This window comes from Dipteris shenzhenensis, chromosome 1 (genome assembly GCF_047967505.1).
Source record: "Dipteris shenzhenensis isolate YYH24624 ecotype China chromosome 1, Dip_SZ_1.0, whole genome shotgun sequence".
Taxonomy (NCBI): domain Eukaryota; kingdom Viridiplantae; phylum Streptophyta; class Polypodiopsida; order Gleicheniales; family Dipteridaceae; genus Dipteris; species Dipteris shenzhenensis.
Window position 1 is genome coordinate 24835590 of NC_141596.1, and position 16806 is coordinate 24852395.

Below are 16806 nucleotides of genomic sequence, written 5' to 3' on the forward strand. Positions count from 1 at the left end.
GGGTGTTGTTCCGATTTCTCTCCTATCCAGACCAGAGATGCTTGGCGGCTTTCATCCATGATGTAGTCAGGCACGGCAAGCGTCTACTTTGATCATGGAGACAAGAGCAGACCTCCTCCTTGGTAGACCCTTCTCAGAGCTCGGTCACTGAGTTCTTCTCACCAGAGCATGTGGACCCCCATACTACGAGGGCCCGACATGATTGGGATCCAGATCCAACGACATGACAGCTCAGACAAAGGGTTGATGCACAGATTACACTTGGGGATATCCCCTCTCTGTTCAGAGTTAGGGCTCGACCGACACGGGTCACTATAGCTCTTGTTAGGCATAGAGCTATGACTAGGAGACGACACCAGACCACGCTCGCGAGCAGCCGACAGCACTCTATCGCCGACTTCATGCTTCCACTGTCTCATCCACTTGGATGACCTGATGATGGTGATGATGATGATGATGATGTGCAGTTGATCACTCTGACATGACTATGTAGTACTTAGCACTAGCTTTTTGCATTCTGCATTGGTGTGGATGCTCGTTTAGTAGCTCCACCCTCACAGTTTGTTTGTATCAGAATTCCGATAGTCTCATAGACCCATCGGTCTTCTGAAGACTTTAATAAGCTTTCTTCTTTCTCCCTTCTATGCTCTTGGTGCAAGAGTGTGAAGTCATCATCTAGGTATGCCCTAGTCCCCTTCAGTGCTGCCTCATTCCCATGAAAGTTGACTGCGTTTCTGAATTTGGTCACCATTGTCCTTGCTTATGCGTCAGCCTTGCCTACTCTCCCGGCTGCCTCAAAATTCAGATTTATACCCATTTTGTTAACCAAGCTTTAACGTCCCCCATCAGGGTGTTACCCACTGCCAGCCTCTGACGAGTACATTCAAGTATTTGCTGTTCCTCCTCTTATCTTCCTGTAAGCATATGATATGAACTCTTTTTTGGGGGCCGAATTGCCTTTTGTGACCAACCTTTCCACTCTCCCATTTCTAGTTTCCCTCGGTGATCTGCTGCAAGAATTCAACATGTTTATCTGCTTTCCTCTTCACGAGCTCGTCGTGTTTCCCTACATAGTCCTCATTGCTTCCATTTGCTGTTTGAGTTCTGCATTTTCTGATTTTATTTCCTTCATTGCATTGCATGTAGCCTGTGTGATCCCTTCATGTTGTTGAGTTTCTTCAACTCAGCTTCCATTGCATCTTTCCCTTTGCACTGGTCCTTTCCAGCTCTTTCTCCCAATCTTACTCTTTTATTTTTCTCCTTTCTTCATTCGTCTGGTATCTTCCCCCCTTGGTTCTTAACCTCAGCTAGGAGTTTGTCCACTTGTGCTTTCTCACCTTTCAATGCCATGCTTGCGACTTTCAGGCAATCAATCTCCTGATCAAAACAAGAAGATTTTTTAAATATGCGTGAGGACATCAGATGTGGCCTTATGCGGTGTTTCGGCCAAGAAAGTGGCCATGATCTATTCATGGGCCTGTTTCTGACCATGTGTCCTCTATGCAGCCCTGTGTCGTGTGCTTGCTCTTTCAGATTTCCTACTTGAATGTAGGTGGGCCTGGGCTAGTGACCCATCCTCAGCGGGGTCCCGCAAAGTCCAGCATGGAGGTAAGGTCGGGGAATGGGGGGAGCTACAACAGGATATGTAGAGGTAGGGGGTGGAGGAGATGGAATAGGAGAGGGAGAGCAGGCATGGCAGGAGAGAACATGGTGAAGGGTGAGCTGCGACGAAGGGAGATGGTTGGGGTGGGAGTTGCGAGGATAGGGGGTGGATTGGGAGGGAGAGCAGGTAGAGCGGAGTTGAAGAAAGTAGGGGCACATGGGAGCCACCTACGAGAGGGGGAGGGAGTTGCGACGGGAGGGGGAGGGGTTGGGAGGGAGGGGAGGGGGGACGGACTTGGGACAGGTTACGATGAGAGAAAGGAAAGTAAAAAGACCTAAAAGCGTGGAGCCTCTAAGCAGGCATAAACACTCGTGACGAATACTACAAAGCCATAATCATAAAGATACCAATACACAAAGAGAAGTCTCTGAGCTCATGAAGAAGATGGGGGTTGGCAGCACTTTGGCGATCATTTAGAAGCTAGCGGAGAGGTCAAGCCTAAGAGGGGGTCGCGATGTATGAGGTTGTGGTGGAATAAAGCCTGTGATAGAGCCCTGAGGCTGTCGGTATGTGTGGTCCGTTGTGATCTCCTAGCTATGGCCTTGCAATAAACAAGTGCCACTGTCACCCCCATTGGCAATCCCCTAATTTGGTGAGCGTGGAGGGAAGTCCCCTAGTCTGATTTGTGCCTCAACTCCTAGCGAGTCTGTCGTGCCTCTTGCTTTGGTCCTAGGCATAGTCACAAGAAACGTTTCGTCTGTTTTGCCGTTTCGTTGTTTCGACAGGTTTTGTTTCGTTTCGTTTCGTGTTGTTAGACGAAACGGATAGGTTTCGAATTGATACTTAATATATACCCTTATAGGTACAAAAAGATATGTTATATTTAAGTTAGAGTGAACAAAGAGAAATATAAAGTCAAGATACTAAAAGGAAATTCAAAACATAAACACCTTGGATTCTAGAAAAAACAGGGCAAAAATGTTTATTTTGATTTGGGCAAAACAAAGGTTTCGTTGAGAGCGTTTCGTCCTATTTCGAAACGTTTCGTCTGTTTCGCGTTTCGAGGTTTCGAAGAGGACGAAACGGGTTTTCATGTGACTATGGTCCTAGAATCCACACTCTCCTTGGGCCTTGGTGGTCAATGTTGTCACGCTGAAAAAACTCAGTGATCAGGCTGTGTAGTGGAGTCTGGTTGTATATCTTGATCTTGCTTACATGTTCTAAGCAAATGCTTCCAATGTCAGACGGCCTCATGGATGAAAGTTGCTAGGCATCTCTAATTGGGTTAGGACAAGAAACTAGATAGCAGTTGAAACCATCCTTGAAGAGGCAGTTATAGCAACCTTCGGATCTCATAGTATACATGGCATCTAAAAGCGAAGTGCTCCTCTGACTCGATCTCCTGTTGATCACATAAAGTGCAAATACGACCCTCTGTGAGTATGCCCTCAACTGGTGTGATGAAACGTGAATTGCCTGATTGATATTCTCAAGGAGTGGGGGAGATGAATCTGTGTGTATCGTGGTGAATCAATGAAGCCTTTTGTTGAAATCTGCAAGTAGTGGTCTTTGTACAAGCTGAGCTTTAGAGGAAGCTCGCAAAACTAGGTCCTGAATGTGTGAAGCTTAAGAGATCCTCTTGGATAACCTGGTTACCTCGTGATATATGAGCAGGACGGAAGGGGCCTCAATGTTGTACTAGAAGGGGGGTAATTTGTCCCTAGACTCTCAAACCATGTGCATGTATGTGCATACCAGAACCTTTAGTCACCCTCACTTGCCAAAGCCATGGATGGCAATAGGGCCATCCATGGTATCTTGCATTGCCCGTAGTGCAAGAGCCATGCTCCATGATGCGGTAGAGGTACATGATAACTTGGAATGCTGCATCAAGCTGTAGTGGGGATGCTTCGAACTCAGCCATGACCATCTAATGTGGGACTGAAAGCTTTCTATGGATCATCTGTGAAAGAAAAGAACCTGAAGCCTCTCCACTCGAGCCTCAATTTTTCTCTAATAGGTCTGCCCCCCAACAATTGAGAGTGAAAGCACTACCACTCGAGTCTAGCAAGCTGACACATCCCAGCACTCCTGAAACCCCTGATCTGCAAAATAACCACACACAACATCAGAACTGAGCAGGCTGCTCACCACCCAACCGTGACATCTACGGGATATGATCCCGAATCAGAAGATGTCCCCCCGAGCCACGAGCTGAGCTACTGGCACGAACTCCCAATCAGATCCCAACCAGCCTGGTGTCCCATACCACCAGGTGGCGCTGTGAAGCCCTGGATCTGCCACTGGGCCTTGGGCTACGCTAAGATGCAGGCGCGCGTCCGCGACACAATTCAGGATCAGACCTAGCACCTGGGAACGAGACTTGCTCCCAACTGCTCCCAACTGCACACTGAGAACTGAACCCCCTGGGCCCCTTTTATAGACTCGGGCCCCGGCGCCAAAAATAGCGAAGACCTATAAATAGTTCGTACCCTTGCCACTCAACCCGAGAATCAAGCCTGCCTAGCTCTAAGCCTCCCCAGGCTAACCTGAGCTAGTTCTGTGTACCTAGTACACGTCAGATACCGATCCGTGCACATGACATACTCCCCCTCCTCTAAGAACTCACTCCTGAGTTCGCTAAGAAATCGGGAAATGTTCTTTGGAGGTTTTGTAATGTCTCCCATGTTGCATCCTCCTCAACATGATCCTTCCACTTAATCTTGTATTCCGTGATAGTACGATTTCGAATCTGTCTTTCACGAAATTCAAGAATAGATTCAGGTTCGTGAGGAATAAAAGTTAAATCTGTAACTTCTATAATCTCATGAGGAGAAACAATTTGATCATCTGCACCCAATACTTCTTTCAGTCTACTGACATGAAAGACTGGATGTACTTTAACATCAGGAGGCAATTCTAGTCGATATGCAACTGGTCCAATTCTTTTAATGACCTTGAATGGGCCACAATATCTGGGGGATAATTTCGGAACCAAACCAGTACTTAGGCTCTTGGATTCCTTAGGAATTCTCAAATATACCATCGTTCCTTCAGAGAACTCTCTAGGTGAACGATGTCTATTAGCATAAAATCTGTCCCGATCTTGGGCACTTCTAATAGACTCCTTGGCAAACTGCAACATTTCCTGCATGTCTTGCAAGAAGTTCTTAGCAGCATCATTTTGAATCCCTTTTAATCCAACCATAACTGGTGACTTAGGTTGAAACCCGTACATAAGCATAAAAGGACTATAACCTGTACTAGAATGCTTTGCACTGTTGTAAGCAAATTCAATCATGGGTAGATAATCTTCCCACGAAGACTGTCTCTTAGATACATATGCCCGAAGCATGTCTTCAACCAACTGGTTGACCTTCTCTGTACTGCCATCGGATTGTGCATGATCCGAGGAACTCATACTTAGAGTAGTTTCCAACTTCTCAAATACAAGTGTCCAAAAGTTACTTGTAAACTTTGAGTCCCTGTCACTGACTATGTCAGATGGCAAACCATACAGCTTGAACAAGTGGTCCACAAACTCGTGAGCCAGCTGAACAGCTGAAATAGTTGTTCTTGTAGGTAAGAATCGAGCCATTTTTGTCAAATGGTCGACTATGACCCAAATAGAGTCATGACCCTTGCGCGTTCGAGGCAAACCAGTAATAAAATCCATGGAAATACTTTCCCACTTATTACCTGGAATCTGTAATGGCTGTAATAAGCCCGCGCTCCTAAGGCGTTCAGCCTTAGTAACCTGACAAACTCGGCAACCTACCACATAGTTCTCTACGAATGCACGCATCTTAGGCGAATAAAAGGTATGCTTCACAAGAGACAGAGTCCGATGTATACCTGGATGTCCCGCACTAGGAGCATCATGACACTCCCAGAGAATCTTGGATTTAAGGTCCAGAACATCAGGCACACAAATCTTTTCATTCCGGAACAGCAAGCCGTTCCTAATCATCCACTGACCTCCCGCCGCCTGTATCCTAGGTGGCACAATCCCTGAGTCCTGGTCAACCATGGAGCTCCCATCCTGGACTCTCTGCCAATAAGAACTGAAATGACTATTAGTTGCGTATAGCCCTCTCAAGGATTGAAATAGGTCTGAGGATATTTCCGTAAATGACAAAGCATTTACAAACTTAACTCGACTTAAGGCATCCGCCACACTATTCAACGAACCCTTACGATAACGTATTTCGAAATCAAAATCCTGCATTAACTCTGCCCATCTAGCTTTCCTTCCTCTCAATTCTGATCCATCACACACATACTTGATTGACTGGTGATCAGTCAATACAAGGAACTTTGAACCATACAAGTAGTGTCTCCAAACCCTGAGAGCATACACTACTGCATAAAGTTCCTTCTCCAGTGTGGGCCAACGATACTGAGTGTCGTCTAGCTTCTTACTCTCAAAAGCTACAGGTCTGCCCTCTTGGAATAGAGCGGCCCCAATCGCATAATCACTCGCATCGGCCTCTAAAACATAAGGCCGGGTAGGATCGGGTAATGCAAGAACGGGTGCTTCCTTGATAGATAATTTCAAGGTTTCAAAAGCCTTGTTCATTGCATCATTCCAAGGGATCGGCTGAGTAGACCTGCGTCCACGACCTTTCAATATGTTGGTCAAGGGTACCGTGATTTGTGAATAATCACGGACTGACTTCCGAAGAAATACCGTAAATCCTAGGAAAGAACGAAGTTGTTTCACAGTCTGAGGGATAGGCCATTCTAAAACCTTCTGGATACGATCCAGATCAATGCTAATACCTTCAGAAGAAATCTTGTGTCCTAAGTAAATGATCTCCTTCATAAAGAAGTCACATTTACTCATCTTGGCATAAAGCTGATGCTGTCTTAGAACAAGTAAGACAACCCGGAGGTGTCCTATATGATCCTCAAGCGTTTTACTATATACCAAGATATCATCTAAGAACACGACAACAAATTTACCCAGATAGTCTCTGAACAAATCGTTCATCATCTGCTGAAATGTAGCAGGAGCATTGGTCAAACCAAAAGGTAATACGAGGAACTCGTAATGACCATACCTAGTCCGGAATGCGGTCCTATCTATGTGTTTAGCATAGATACGGATTTGATGATAACCCGTACGCAAATCAATCTTAGTGAAATACTTCGCTCCGGCCAAACGGTCTATCAAATCATCAGAACGAGGTAAAGGATAGCGGTTCTTAATTGTAACTTTATTTAGTCATTTATAATCTATACACATCCTCCAGGAAGAATCCTTCTTCTTTCTTAAGAGGACAGGTGCACCCCAAGGAGATTTACTTGGGCGGATATAGCCCATATTCAGGTAATCCTGAAGCTAGATAGCTAACTCATCCTCCTCTACCTGGCTCATCCTATACGGTGGTACACTGATAGGTTGAGCCCCTGGGACTAAGTCTATGCGATGATCTACTGCCCTTTCTGGAGGTAACCCTTCCGGCAGTTGAGCTGGGAATACGTCCTTAAAATTATCTAACAACGTTCTCAATTCTCGGTGTTCAAACACACTTAATTCATTTTTGTTAATTACCGAAACAATAAATGAAGATAGTGGAATCAAAACACATTGATAGACATCATAATGAGAAGTGTTCAATATATTCCGAAGCTGCATCGCAGATACAATAGGCCCCTGAGAAGGGATAATCTTATCACACTGAATACAAAATTGGGTGCCTTTGTCTTCAAAAGAAAGGGTATGCTCCGTCCATCCGATCTGGATATTGTGGGTTTTAAACCACTCTATCCCGATCAGCAAGTCTACATGCTCTAAATGCATAACATAACATGTGAGAGCTCCCGTATAGGCTTGAATCCGGATGGGAAGCGCTTCAACCTTGCGATCCCAAAACTGCTTCCCGGCTGGAAGCTGCACCTCGTAGGTGTGGTCGCTAGGTACTGTGGACAGCCCCATCTTCTGCACAAATTTGTAATTAACAAAATTGTGAGAGCTGCCCGGATCAAAGAGAATGTGAACCCGTTGGTCCCTAACTTCTCCATAAACTCGGAAAAGATCATGGGAACCAAACAACGAAGTATTAAAGGTACAATTGCAAGAAAGGGGGCAGGTAATGACATTTACTGAAATACCTGTCATCGTAACCTGGTTGGCTCCCTTGGCTGCGGTACGCGGACCTGCCTGGAGCTTTGGTCCTAGCACCAATTTCTGGTTCTTCCGCTTAGGACACTCATTCTTTGTGTGGCCCCGCTCCTCGCAATAAAAACACCGGCCCTCTTTCTTGAGCCTGAGAGTGCGAAGGAAACGGGCCTTACCATTCTTCGCAGGAGTTAAGCTTTTCCTGGAGGCGTTGTCCGTAGACTTCGTCTCCCCAATACCAGTCGCATGCTGAAAGAACTTGCGTTTGTTCTTTCCGCTGGTCTCGGTAACTGTGGTTGCCTTGGTTCCGGCCATGGTATCATCATATATGCGTGCATATGTCATGGCCTCCTGCAATGTTGTGCACTTGTTATTCTTAATCTGTAACTTATAGGAGTCTGGCAAACCATCCACGAAAAACCTAACAAGGTTACAGGATCCATTTTGGTGGCCCTGGTTTGCAGATCCCTAAATCTCTGAAGATAGACTTCAAAAGTTAAGTTCAATTTTGACATATCGAGGGCTTTGAGCTTGCCGACGATATCGTAGTCATCTTCCTTCTTCAGGAACTCCTTCCTGAAGATACCCTCAAATTCTGTCCAAGTGTCAGGCTTAGGCTGAAGTTCTTTCCACCAAAGCAAGGCTTTACCTGACATAAACCCTGCTGCTAGCTGAATCTTTTTCTCGTCTGGATAGGGGTGAAATTGGAAGTGAATTTGCCACTTGTGCAGCCAAGTGTCAACCACCTCCTTTGTTCTTGATTTCTGGTCACCTGGAAAGGGATCCGGAGTGATATTCGGGCCTAGCACGGAGGCCATGGCATCCACATGCGTGAGTGCCTGAACCGTGCTAGCCAGAAGAGTCAAAGTAGCTTGTATCCCTTGGAGTTGCTGTGTCAACCCCGATTGATTAGTGTTGACCTGCTCAAATTTACCATCTAGAGCAGTCGTGAACTCACTGAAGGCTTTCTTAGTGATCAGGTCGTCATAGAGACCCTGATCATCCTCCCCCACTGGAGTGTAGTCTAATTCCTGCTCCCCCATAGTGAACTCGGGATTCGGAGCATCAGACATGGCTGAATACTGATTCGATTACAAACGGAGAGAAATAAATAACTGAAACGGAGCACGGAGGGAGATGGAGTAGAAGAAAACCGTCCCAGATAAATCTGACAGAAAGGATGCTGAAATCTGGAAGACCACGAGCCCTGGTGCCTCCCCGAATCTGCAACCGGATGCGCAGTCAACGATAGAGGCTGTACGGACTGCTGACGTGGCCTGTACGGCTGCTGACGCAGTCCGTTCGGTGGCTGCAGGTGTAGGCGCAGCTGCTGTACGGAGCAGCAGCAGGTACAGAAGCAGTCGGTACAGTCCGTACAGGCTGTACGGCTGTCGCTGCAGCTGTACGGGCTGGTACGGAACTTTGGGAGCTGTGCAGGGCTGACGCAAGCAAGGCGGATGCAGGGAAACTGCTCGAACGAGGCGCTGCTGAAGGGCGAGGCGGCTGGCACAGATCTCGAGGTAAGATCTCGAATCTGGGGCTGCTTGTGGGTTGCCTAGCACCCAGCCCCCACCTATATAGGGTGCAGGGCGGCCTAATTTGGAAGCTAGGCTTCCAAAGAAGGCTGAGCCCCTCCAGCTTTGGAGGGGTGCTTTTGCGAAAAAAGCACCTGAGCCCCTCCAACTTTGGAGGGGTGCTTTTTTCGCAAAAAAGCACCTTCCTCCTGCCCTTCCTCCTGCGCAGGCTGCACGCAGCCCTAGGCGCAGGCTGTTCGCAGCCTGTTGCGCAGGCTGTGGACAGCCTATTGCGCAGGCTGTCCTGCCCCTACAGCCTCGCCTACTGCGTCCCTTTCTACACCCCGCATCCTCTACTCCCTGGCTGCTTATTTCCTGCCCTACTCTCCTCCCTTTCGGCTCTCCTTCTCCTCCCTCAGAACTTCTCTCCGTAGCCTTCAGAATTTTCGTTTCTATTTCACTCCTCTTCTTCTTCCTTTCCCAGATATTTCTTCACCCCTTCTACCCCAGGTAGACAGCAAAAACGCAGCAGAAAATCTCGAATTTTAGGGCATACCTGGAAGAGAAATCCGTCAAATTTCTCGCATCAGAAGTTCCTACCTCAGGAGTTGGCTCTGATACCAACTGACACATCCCAGCACTCCTGAAACCCCTGATCTGCAAAATAACCACACACAACATCAGAACTGAGCAGGCTGCTCACCACCCAACCGTGACATCTACGGGATATGATCCCGAATCAGAAGATGTCCCCCCGAGCCACGAGCTGAGCTACTGGCACGAACTCCCAATCAGATCCCAACCAGCCTGGTGTCCCATACCACCAGGTGGCGCTGTGAAGCCCTGGATCTGCCACTAGGCCTTGGGCTACGCTAAGATGCAGGCGCGCGTCCGCGACACAATCCAGGATCAGACCTAGCACCTGGGAACGAGACTTGCTCCCAACTGCACACTGAGAACTGAACCCCCTGGGCCCCTTTTATAGACTCGGGCCCTGGCGCCAAAAATAGCGAAGACCTATAAATAGTTCGTACCCTTGCCACTCAACCCGAGAATCAAGCCTGCCTAGCTCTAAGCCTCCCCAGGCTAACCTGAGCTAGTTCTGTGTACCTAGTACACGTCAGATACCGATCCGTGCACATGACACAAGCACTGCATATTCCGTGCTCCCTCAACCCTGCAATGCTGGTCTCATCGTGAAGATGGGGCCAGAGAAAAGGACCTTCAAGTATATGCAGGATGCAACCACCTCTACTGCCAACCTATCTAGTGTGAAGTGCTCTCCATGCAAGACTGCCGGGATGTATTGAAGATCATGACCTTAGTTTTAACAAGGTTGACCTTCAAGTCATGTGTCTCACAGAAAATATAAAGTGCATTGGAGCCCCTCTGTTGAGGATGAGAGTAGGACCACGTCATTTGCATATAAGAGAATATGGAGCAAGGATCTGGCTGGAGAGCAGTGAGCTCCCCCAGGGTCCCAATGAAAGTCTTGAGCACATCTATATAGAGGCCAAATGAGATTGTTGATAATGGACAACCTTATTTGACCCCAATAGCGCTCATAATCTTCTTTGTTCGTCTTGCACTTGTTTGAATCTTGCTCGAGACTCTCTAATAAAGTGCCATGACTGGACTAGTCTCAACCTTGCTTGAGACTCTCTAATAAAGTCCCATGTTGGCCCAAATGATCTCCTGATCATATTCTAACTCTTGTAGACGTCTAATGAGCTGAGCTCTCAGACGCCTGTAGCCTCCTCATTGGCACATCTGAGCGTGTATGTGATCTAGGTCCCCTGATCTCTCTGGAAGCCTACCTGTCCCACTGCTTCAAGTCCCTAAAGCTCTACAAGCCGACTAACCTCTGTGTTGAGCAATGATGCATAGATCTTGGACATAACATGTCCAATCATGATGGTACTATTGTTTTCTAGGGGCTTATGTGATCCCGTGCCTTGTGAATGGGAGTGATGGTGTTAGGGGTCTAGGTATGAGGGAAATCGTTGCAAATCGCTTCGTTAAACAGCTTTGCTAAGATCATGCCAAAATATTTATTCCATATAGAATGAACTCAGTACGTAGGCCCTCATGATCTTTCGCTTGGCCGTGGTGAAGCTTTAGGGCTGCATGTTTGACACCACTAGTTGTGAAAAGTGTGCATGATGTAGGACGCCATGCATGTGAGAGATTGGGTGCTGGCTGGTTACGGACATTAGATAGTGTATGTGCATAGGAGTACCAGAGTCTAGTGTCTGTGAGAGGGGATGGTGCTTGCCACTGAAGGAATGTCCACTAGAATTCTTTAGAATTGTTACTAAATAAAATGTTTATTAACTTCTCATTCTAGAGAACGAAAGTCTGCTTCTTCTAGCGTACTAGACAACGGTTCTCGTGTATCGTCTCTGCCTCACTCGGAAGATGATGCTTAGCCTCGAATCGAAGTTGTTGATATAAAGCCTTACACTTGTCATCATACCTGCTGTTACAGGGTACTGAGCCAAAAGGCGGTGGGCGAGTGGAACGGGTGGTTTGTGAAAAATGTGGAGGGAAGCTTCATGAAGAGAGCATGTGATCAGGGCGGCTTGATCCTCTAGGAGCATTATATGGTTGATGTATGTGAGTAGAGTGGAGAGGCGTGCAGAGTACTCAGGTGAACGGTTAAAATCAAAGTGTGTTGTGATAGGTAGTGTGCGTGAGTGATGTCATGTTGTGCATCATAAGCCGTGGGATGGATATACTATAAAACAGATAGGCGTGATCCACTCCTGGAAGTGGTGGTGAGACATAAAATCCATGATATGTGAAGTGGAGGTGGGGGATCCCATGAGATAGTCCATTATGCTGGAGCCGTCCCCGCCCCCGTCACGTGGAAAACAAGTGAAACCACTTGAGGAGGGCCAGCAATCCAGGCCAGTATAGATGAAAAGATCATGTATCCTGCGTGTCCAACAGTGCATGCCCATAGGATGTGACTGAGGTTCGCTTGTCCGTGGAGACTCAGGACATCCCAGCCTCATCTAGATCAACATCGAGATAGAGAGAGAGAGAGAGAGAGATGTATTATCATCTTTGGGAACTTTGCGAGAGAGAGAGAGAGAGAGAGAGAGAGAGAGAGAGAGAGAGAGATGTATTATCATCTTTGGGAACTTTGCGGGCATATGAGACAAAGTACAATCCAAGAGTATCTCATACAAGCCACTCTAGGCTGAAGCAAAGGGGTCGCTAAGGCCCTTTGCTGAGTACTATGCTAAACTAAACTCAAAACTCAAAAACTCAAAACTAGTACTCAATTTCAGAGGCAAAACACATAACCAAGTGCCATGGTGGCTCTCCTGTGAGCTGCAAAAATATATTGTGTCTGTCCACCTGTTCTATGCTGAAGAAAAATCCGAATGCATACAGCCAAAATTGATTTCTTGTTTGCCCTTCTGTCTGTTTCTGAGAGAGATCTCTTATGAAACATATCATGGCCGCTTATTTTGCCTTGTTGAACTCACATTCACTTGCATGTAGTTTCTGCAAAAGTGTAATGGGGTATCACATCAAAAGCTGTAATACTGCTTTTGTTGTTTCAACAGAAGTGTTTCTTTTTTCTTATTATTCTTCTTTGTTGGAACTCGTTTTCTATTCATGTGGTATTTCCATCTTATTTTTGATCCTGTCATGCTGTGCATTGCGAAGTTAGCACGCACTTAGGTTGCTCATGGTCTGTCTGTCATAAGAGAAAGCTGATCAAGGATATAGACTATAGCATTTTTGTCAGTGTGTACACTGTCCAGTCTTCTTGAAGTTAGATCTGAAAGAATTTAGTGTCTTCTCCTGATCTTGTTTCTTGAGACTCTCCTTCTCCCCTCTGGAAACAAACTTGCTAGGCATGTGTGGTGATTGCAGCATAGGAGAAAGAGGACTTCCTCTTGAGATAGTAATTGGAATGTTAATCAATATTATTTGATGCTGTGCTTCTTGTGCCATTGTGTGTTGCAGAGCTTAAGTGTGAGGGTGGAGACTGATAGGAGAGAGCACCATAAGTTAAGCATGCCTGTGCTTCAAGAGAACTATAATTCATTCAAAAAGTATCTTAAGTACCTTAGCATCAAGAATCAATGGGGAGCTGTCCAAATTATATTGCATATAACTGCTGGAACTGTGCTGGAGAACAAACAAGGGAATGACTGTGTGAATGACCATGGGTTAACTCCTGTTTCAACTTTGTGTGGGTTGCTAGATTTCTGGGTGAATGTTTTGGGAGATATTTTGGGATATGCAGATAGGGATCTGGAAGCTGCTGACTCAAGGCAGACATTACGGTCATTGTTGGAGTTGAAAAGCTGTTGCAAGATTTTCAACATATTATTGCGGGGAAAGAAAGTTCAAGACATACAAGCTCAGGAGGTAATTGCCGAGGTTACAAGCTCATCAACCTGTGGAGATCAAAAGTCATGGTTCCTGAAAACAATGATATCATCTGGATGCCCCTTTCTAGCAGTCTGGGCAGTTTGGGAAGGTACTCTCAGGGAGGTAGCAGGATCAGTAGGATTCTTTGATTTCAAAGATTTGGATAGAGATGGAAGCGAAAAGAATGAATTGTGGGAATCTCAATCAAGTGTAGCATGTTTATACGAGGGAGAAGAAAACTGCTTGGCTGAGAGGTCTAGCTCAGATTTAATGGAAGAAAAACCATCTCAACTGCACACAAATACCTCAGAGATCTTGGAGATTTATGCACAAGTTGTAAGCTCATCTATTGAATCATGCCTTCTTATGTCTTGCAAAGCAACTCTTGTGGAGGATTATGCTGCCGAGCTCAAATCAACAATCAAAGCAGTATCGTCTCTGGGTAGCAATTTTGAGATAGATGGGGAGTTGCAACAAATTCAGTCTCCAGCTTACCAAATGTTGCATGAAGTTCGACTGATTGTATGGAAAAAGCTGTGTGATTTCGCTGAAAGTTTGGATGTTCCTCCTTGCCTGAGATTATGCTTGTTAAAGCTTCTGGAAGCTATCATTTGTCAGCAAGATTCAGCAGACAAACTCAGCAGTTTTGCAAAGTCTGTGAAAAATTATTCACTAGCATGGGCTGGTTGGGAGAAAACCATCGTTTCAGGTGAAATTACATTCCCTTTTCCAAGGATAAAAAATCTTGTAGTGGCTCTAAAATCCACAGAACTTTTATCCTCTGAATGGTCAGATGTTAAAGTCAAGGCAGAAGACCTTCTATCTGTTGAAGAAGCAACTTCGGTATTTGTTTCTTTGGCAGCTAGGGTAAATCTCCCACGGCATGCAGCTTTGCTGAAAAGCCTGTTGGAAGAATGGGAAGGTATTTTTGGATCTCAAAATGATCTAACTTTGGATGAATCTGTAGAGTTTTCCACAAGGACCAATCCTACACTGGAGAATACGGACCAAGATGGATGGGGCCAAGATGATTGGGATGATGTTTGGGAAGAGACTGAAGAGACCACAGACAAGAGTAGCCCAATTATTAGGGATGCTGGTTGCACTGTGCATGCACTTCATGCATGCTGGAAAATTGCTTTTGAAAAACTGGAGTTGTATGGCAGTTTAGAAGAAATACTCACTGTACTTGACAAAATGTCACCAAGAAACGGGAAGACACTCTTGTCGAAGGAGGAGAGTATTGAGCTTGTTTCTTCTCTTGCACAAAAAAGCCCCATGTCGGCTTTCAAACTCTCTCTTCTACTACCATACGTAGACGTGCATAATCTGGCTCTAGAGTCTTTTGAGATGAGAATAAGATCCTCAAGCTCCACAAATGTACAACAAAACAAAACAAGAGAATTTGAAGGACGGGATATCACTAGTAAAACTGAAGGCAGCTCAGAAACTAATGATGTTGTGGCGGTTGATTATTGTCTTTTGACTCTGGTGTTAGGGTCGGGCTGCCTTTCTACAATAGCCGTTGACCCAAAATTTTCACTTACATTCTCATTGCTCTGTGCGCAAATGGCATCTTCTGTTCGGGAGGTTGCACTTTTCTATTCTGAACCAAATAGGTTTCAGATGGAGGAGAAAAGTACTGTACAAGAACTCATTTTCCCATTTTTTGTGGCGACCTTAACACAGACAGGTTATCAAACTGTTGCAAGTGCCTTGATAATGCAATTCATGCAGGTTCATCCTGCTCTAATCACATGGAATGCTTCAAATGCAGCACTTTATCACTTTCTGAATGCTAAACTATCACTGTTGGACAATAGGTTCCATGATAGCTCTTGTAAAATAGAACAAGGAGAAGGATCTCTTTCCTGCATCATTAACACTGTACAGTGCCTCCAAAGCCGGCTGAGAGATACCTTAAGCTCAGCTTCAAATTTTCTTTCAATAAATGTTATGTAGAAACTGGTCTCTCTCTCTCTCTCTCTCTCTCTCTCTCTCATGCACGCACGCATGCACGCGCACCCACACCCACACCCACACCCACAACCACACACCCCCCCCCCCTACCCACCCACCCACCCACACACACACGGCCCCACGCACCCACTCATTTGCACACACATGCATATGCACATGTGCATAGGTGTGCACATAGAAGGACACATAATACATGCATAGGCGGGCACATAGAAGGACATTATCATGAGAAAGGATATTCTTTTGTGTGGTCACATTATCATGATACCTTTAGTCAAAACATTGCATCTTAGTTAAAAACCATATTGCTTCATTGAACATAACGAGGTCTGTATTATGTTTGTAGAAGCTTAATGTATAATAGTATTATGTGCTAGTTAAAATGTGTGTGTGTGTGACTACACACGTGTGTACGTTTATGTTTATCATTGTGTGCATGTGCGTGTGCAGGTTTTCATGTGGATGTATGGGTGTGTTTGTGTAGGCACATGCGTATGCTCGTGATTACATGTGGGTGTGTTTGTGTAGGCATTACTTCATGCAGGCATGCATGCCCCCATTTATTATGCATGAGAAATAATCGATGAATGATGGAGAAGCTTACAAAGAAGTTGGTTGGAATGCTACCAGTGTGCAGTGTTTTGTTATGACCTTGGTGTAGTTTTTTAAATCAAATTTGGGTGCACTTTTTCAAAATGGTAGAAAAGCTGTTATTTTGCCAAAGTCATACCTTTCATGTCCTAATTGGATGATTGTTTGATTCCACTATGATTTAAAGTAAATAGTAGATCTCAATCTTTTGTTTAAAGGGGTTGAAGGCCATCGGGAGCCTAAATGCAAAAAGATAAGGTGGCATGCTAAAAGTAAGGAAAAGAGGATACTATGCATTACATTGGCAGCCAAAATGAGCAAATTACTTTACCAAGTTGACCTGTTGTTGAGTGTCACTTGTGTAACCAATATCCAACTTTCAATGATGCAACGTGGCGACATACTAGACTACTTATATGATATAGTAGAAACAATGATCTTCTAGTTTGAGATCTAATTAAAACGTTAAGGATCATATCCACATTAGTGGCACACCTTAAGAAATGAGAGGACAATACTTTCACAATTCAAGTTCCATATAGGGTATATAAAATCCTTATGGACGGTGTTTAAAAAGGGGAAGGCTCAAGGAGATTGAA

General features: G+C 45.4%; 1 protein-coding gene across 1 annotated transcript in view; it reads left to right on the plus strand.

The window, feature by feature from the left end:
* The window catches only part of LOC147905583 (neuroblastoma-amplified sequence protein), a 71721-nt gene extending 56123 nt beyond the window's left edge, over positions 1–15598 (plus strand). Inside the window, exon 11 of the mRNA XM_087373504.1 lies at positions 13226–15598. Coding sequence (XP_087229630.1) covers positions 13226–15598 — 2373 coding nt within the window. The remainder of the gene's footprint in view (positions 1–13225) is intronic.
* The last annotated feature ends 1208 nt before the right edge of the window (positions 15599–16806 follow it).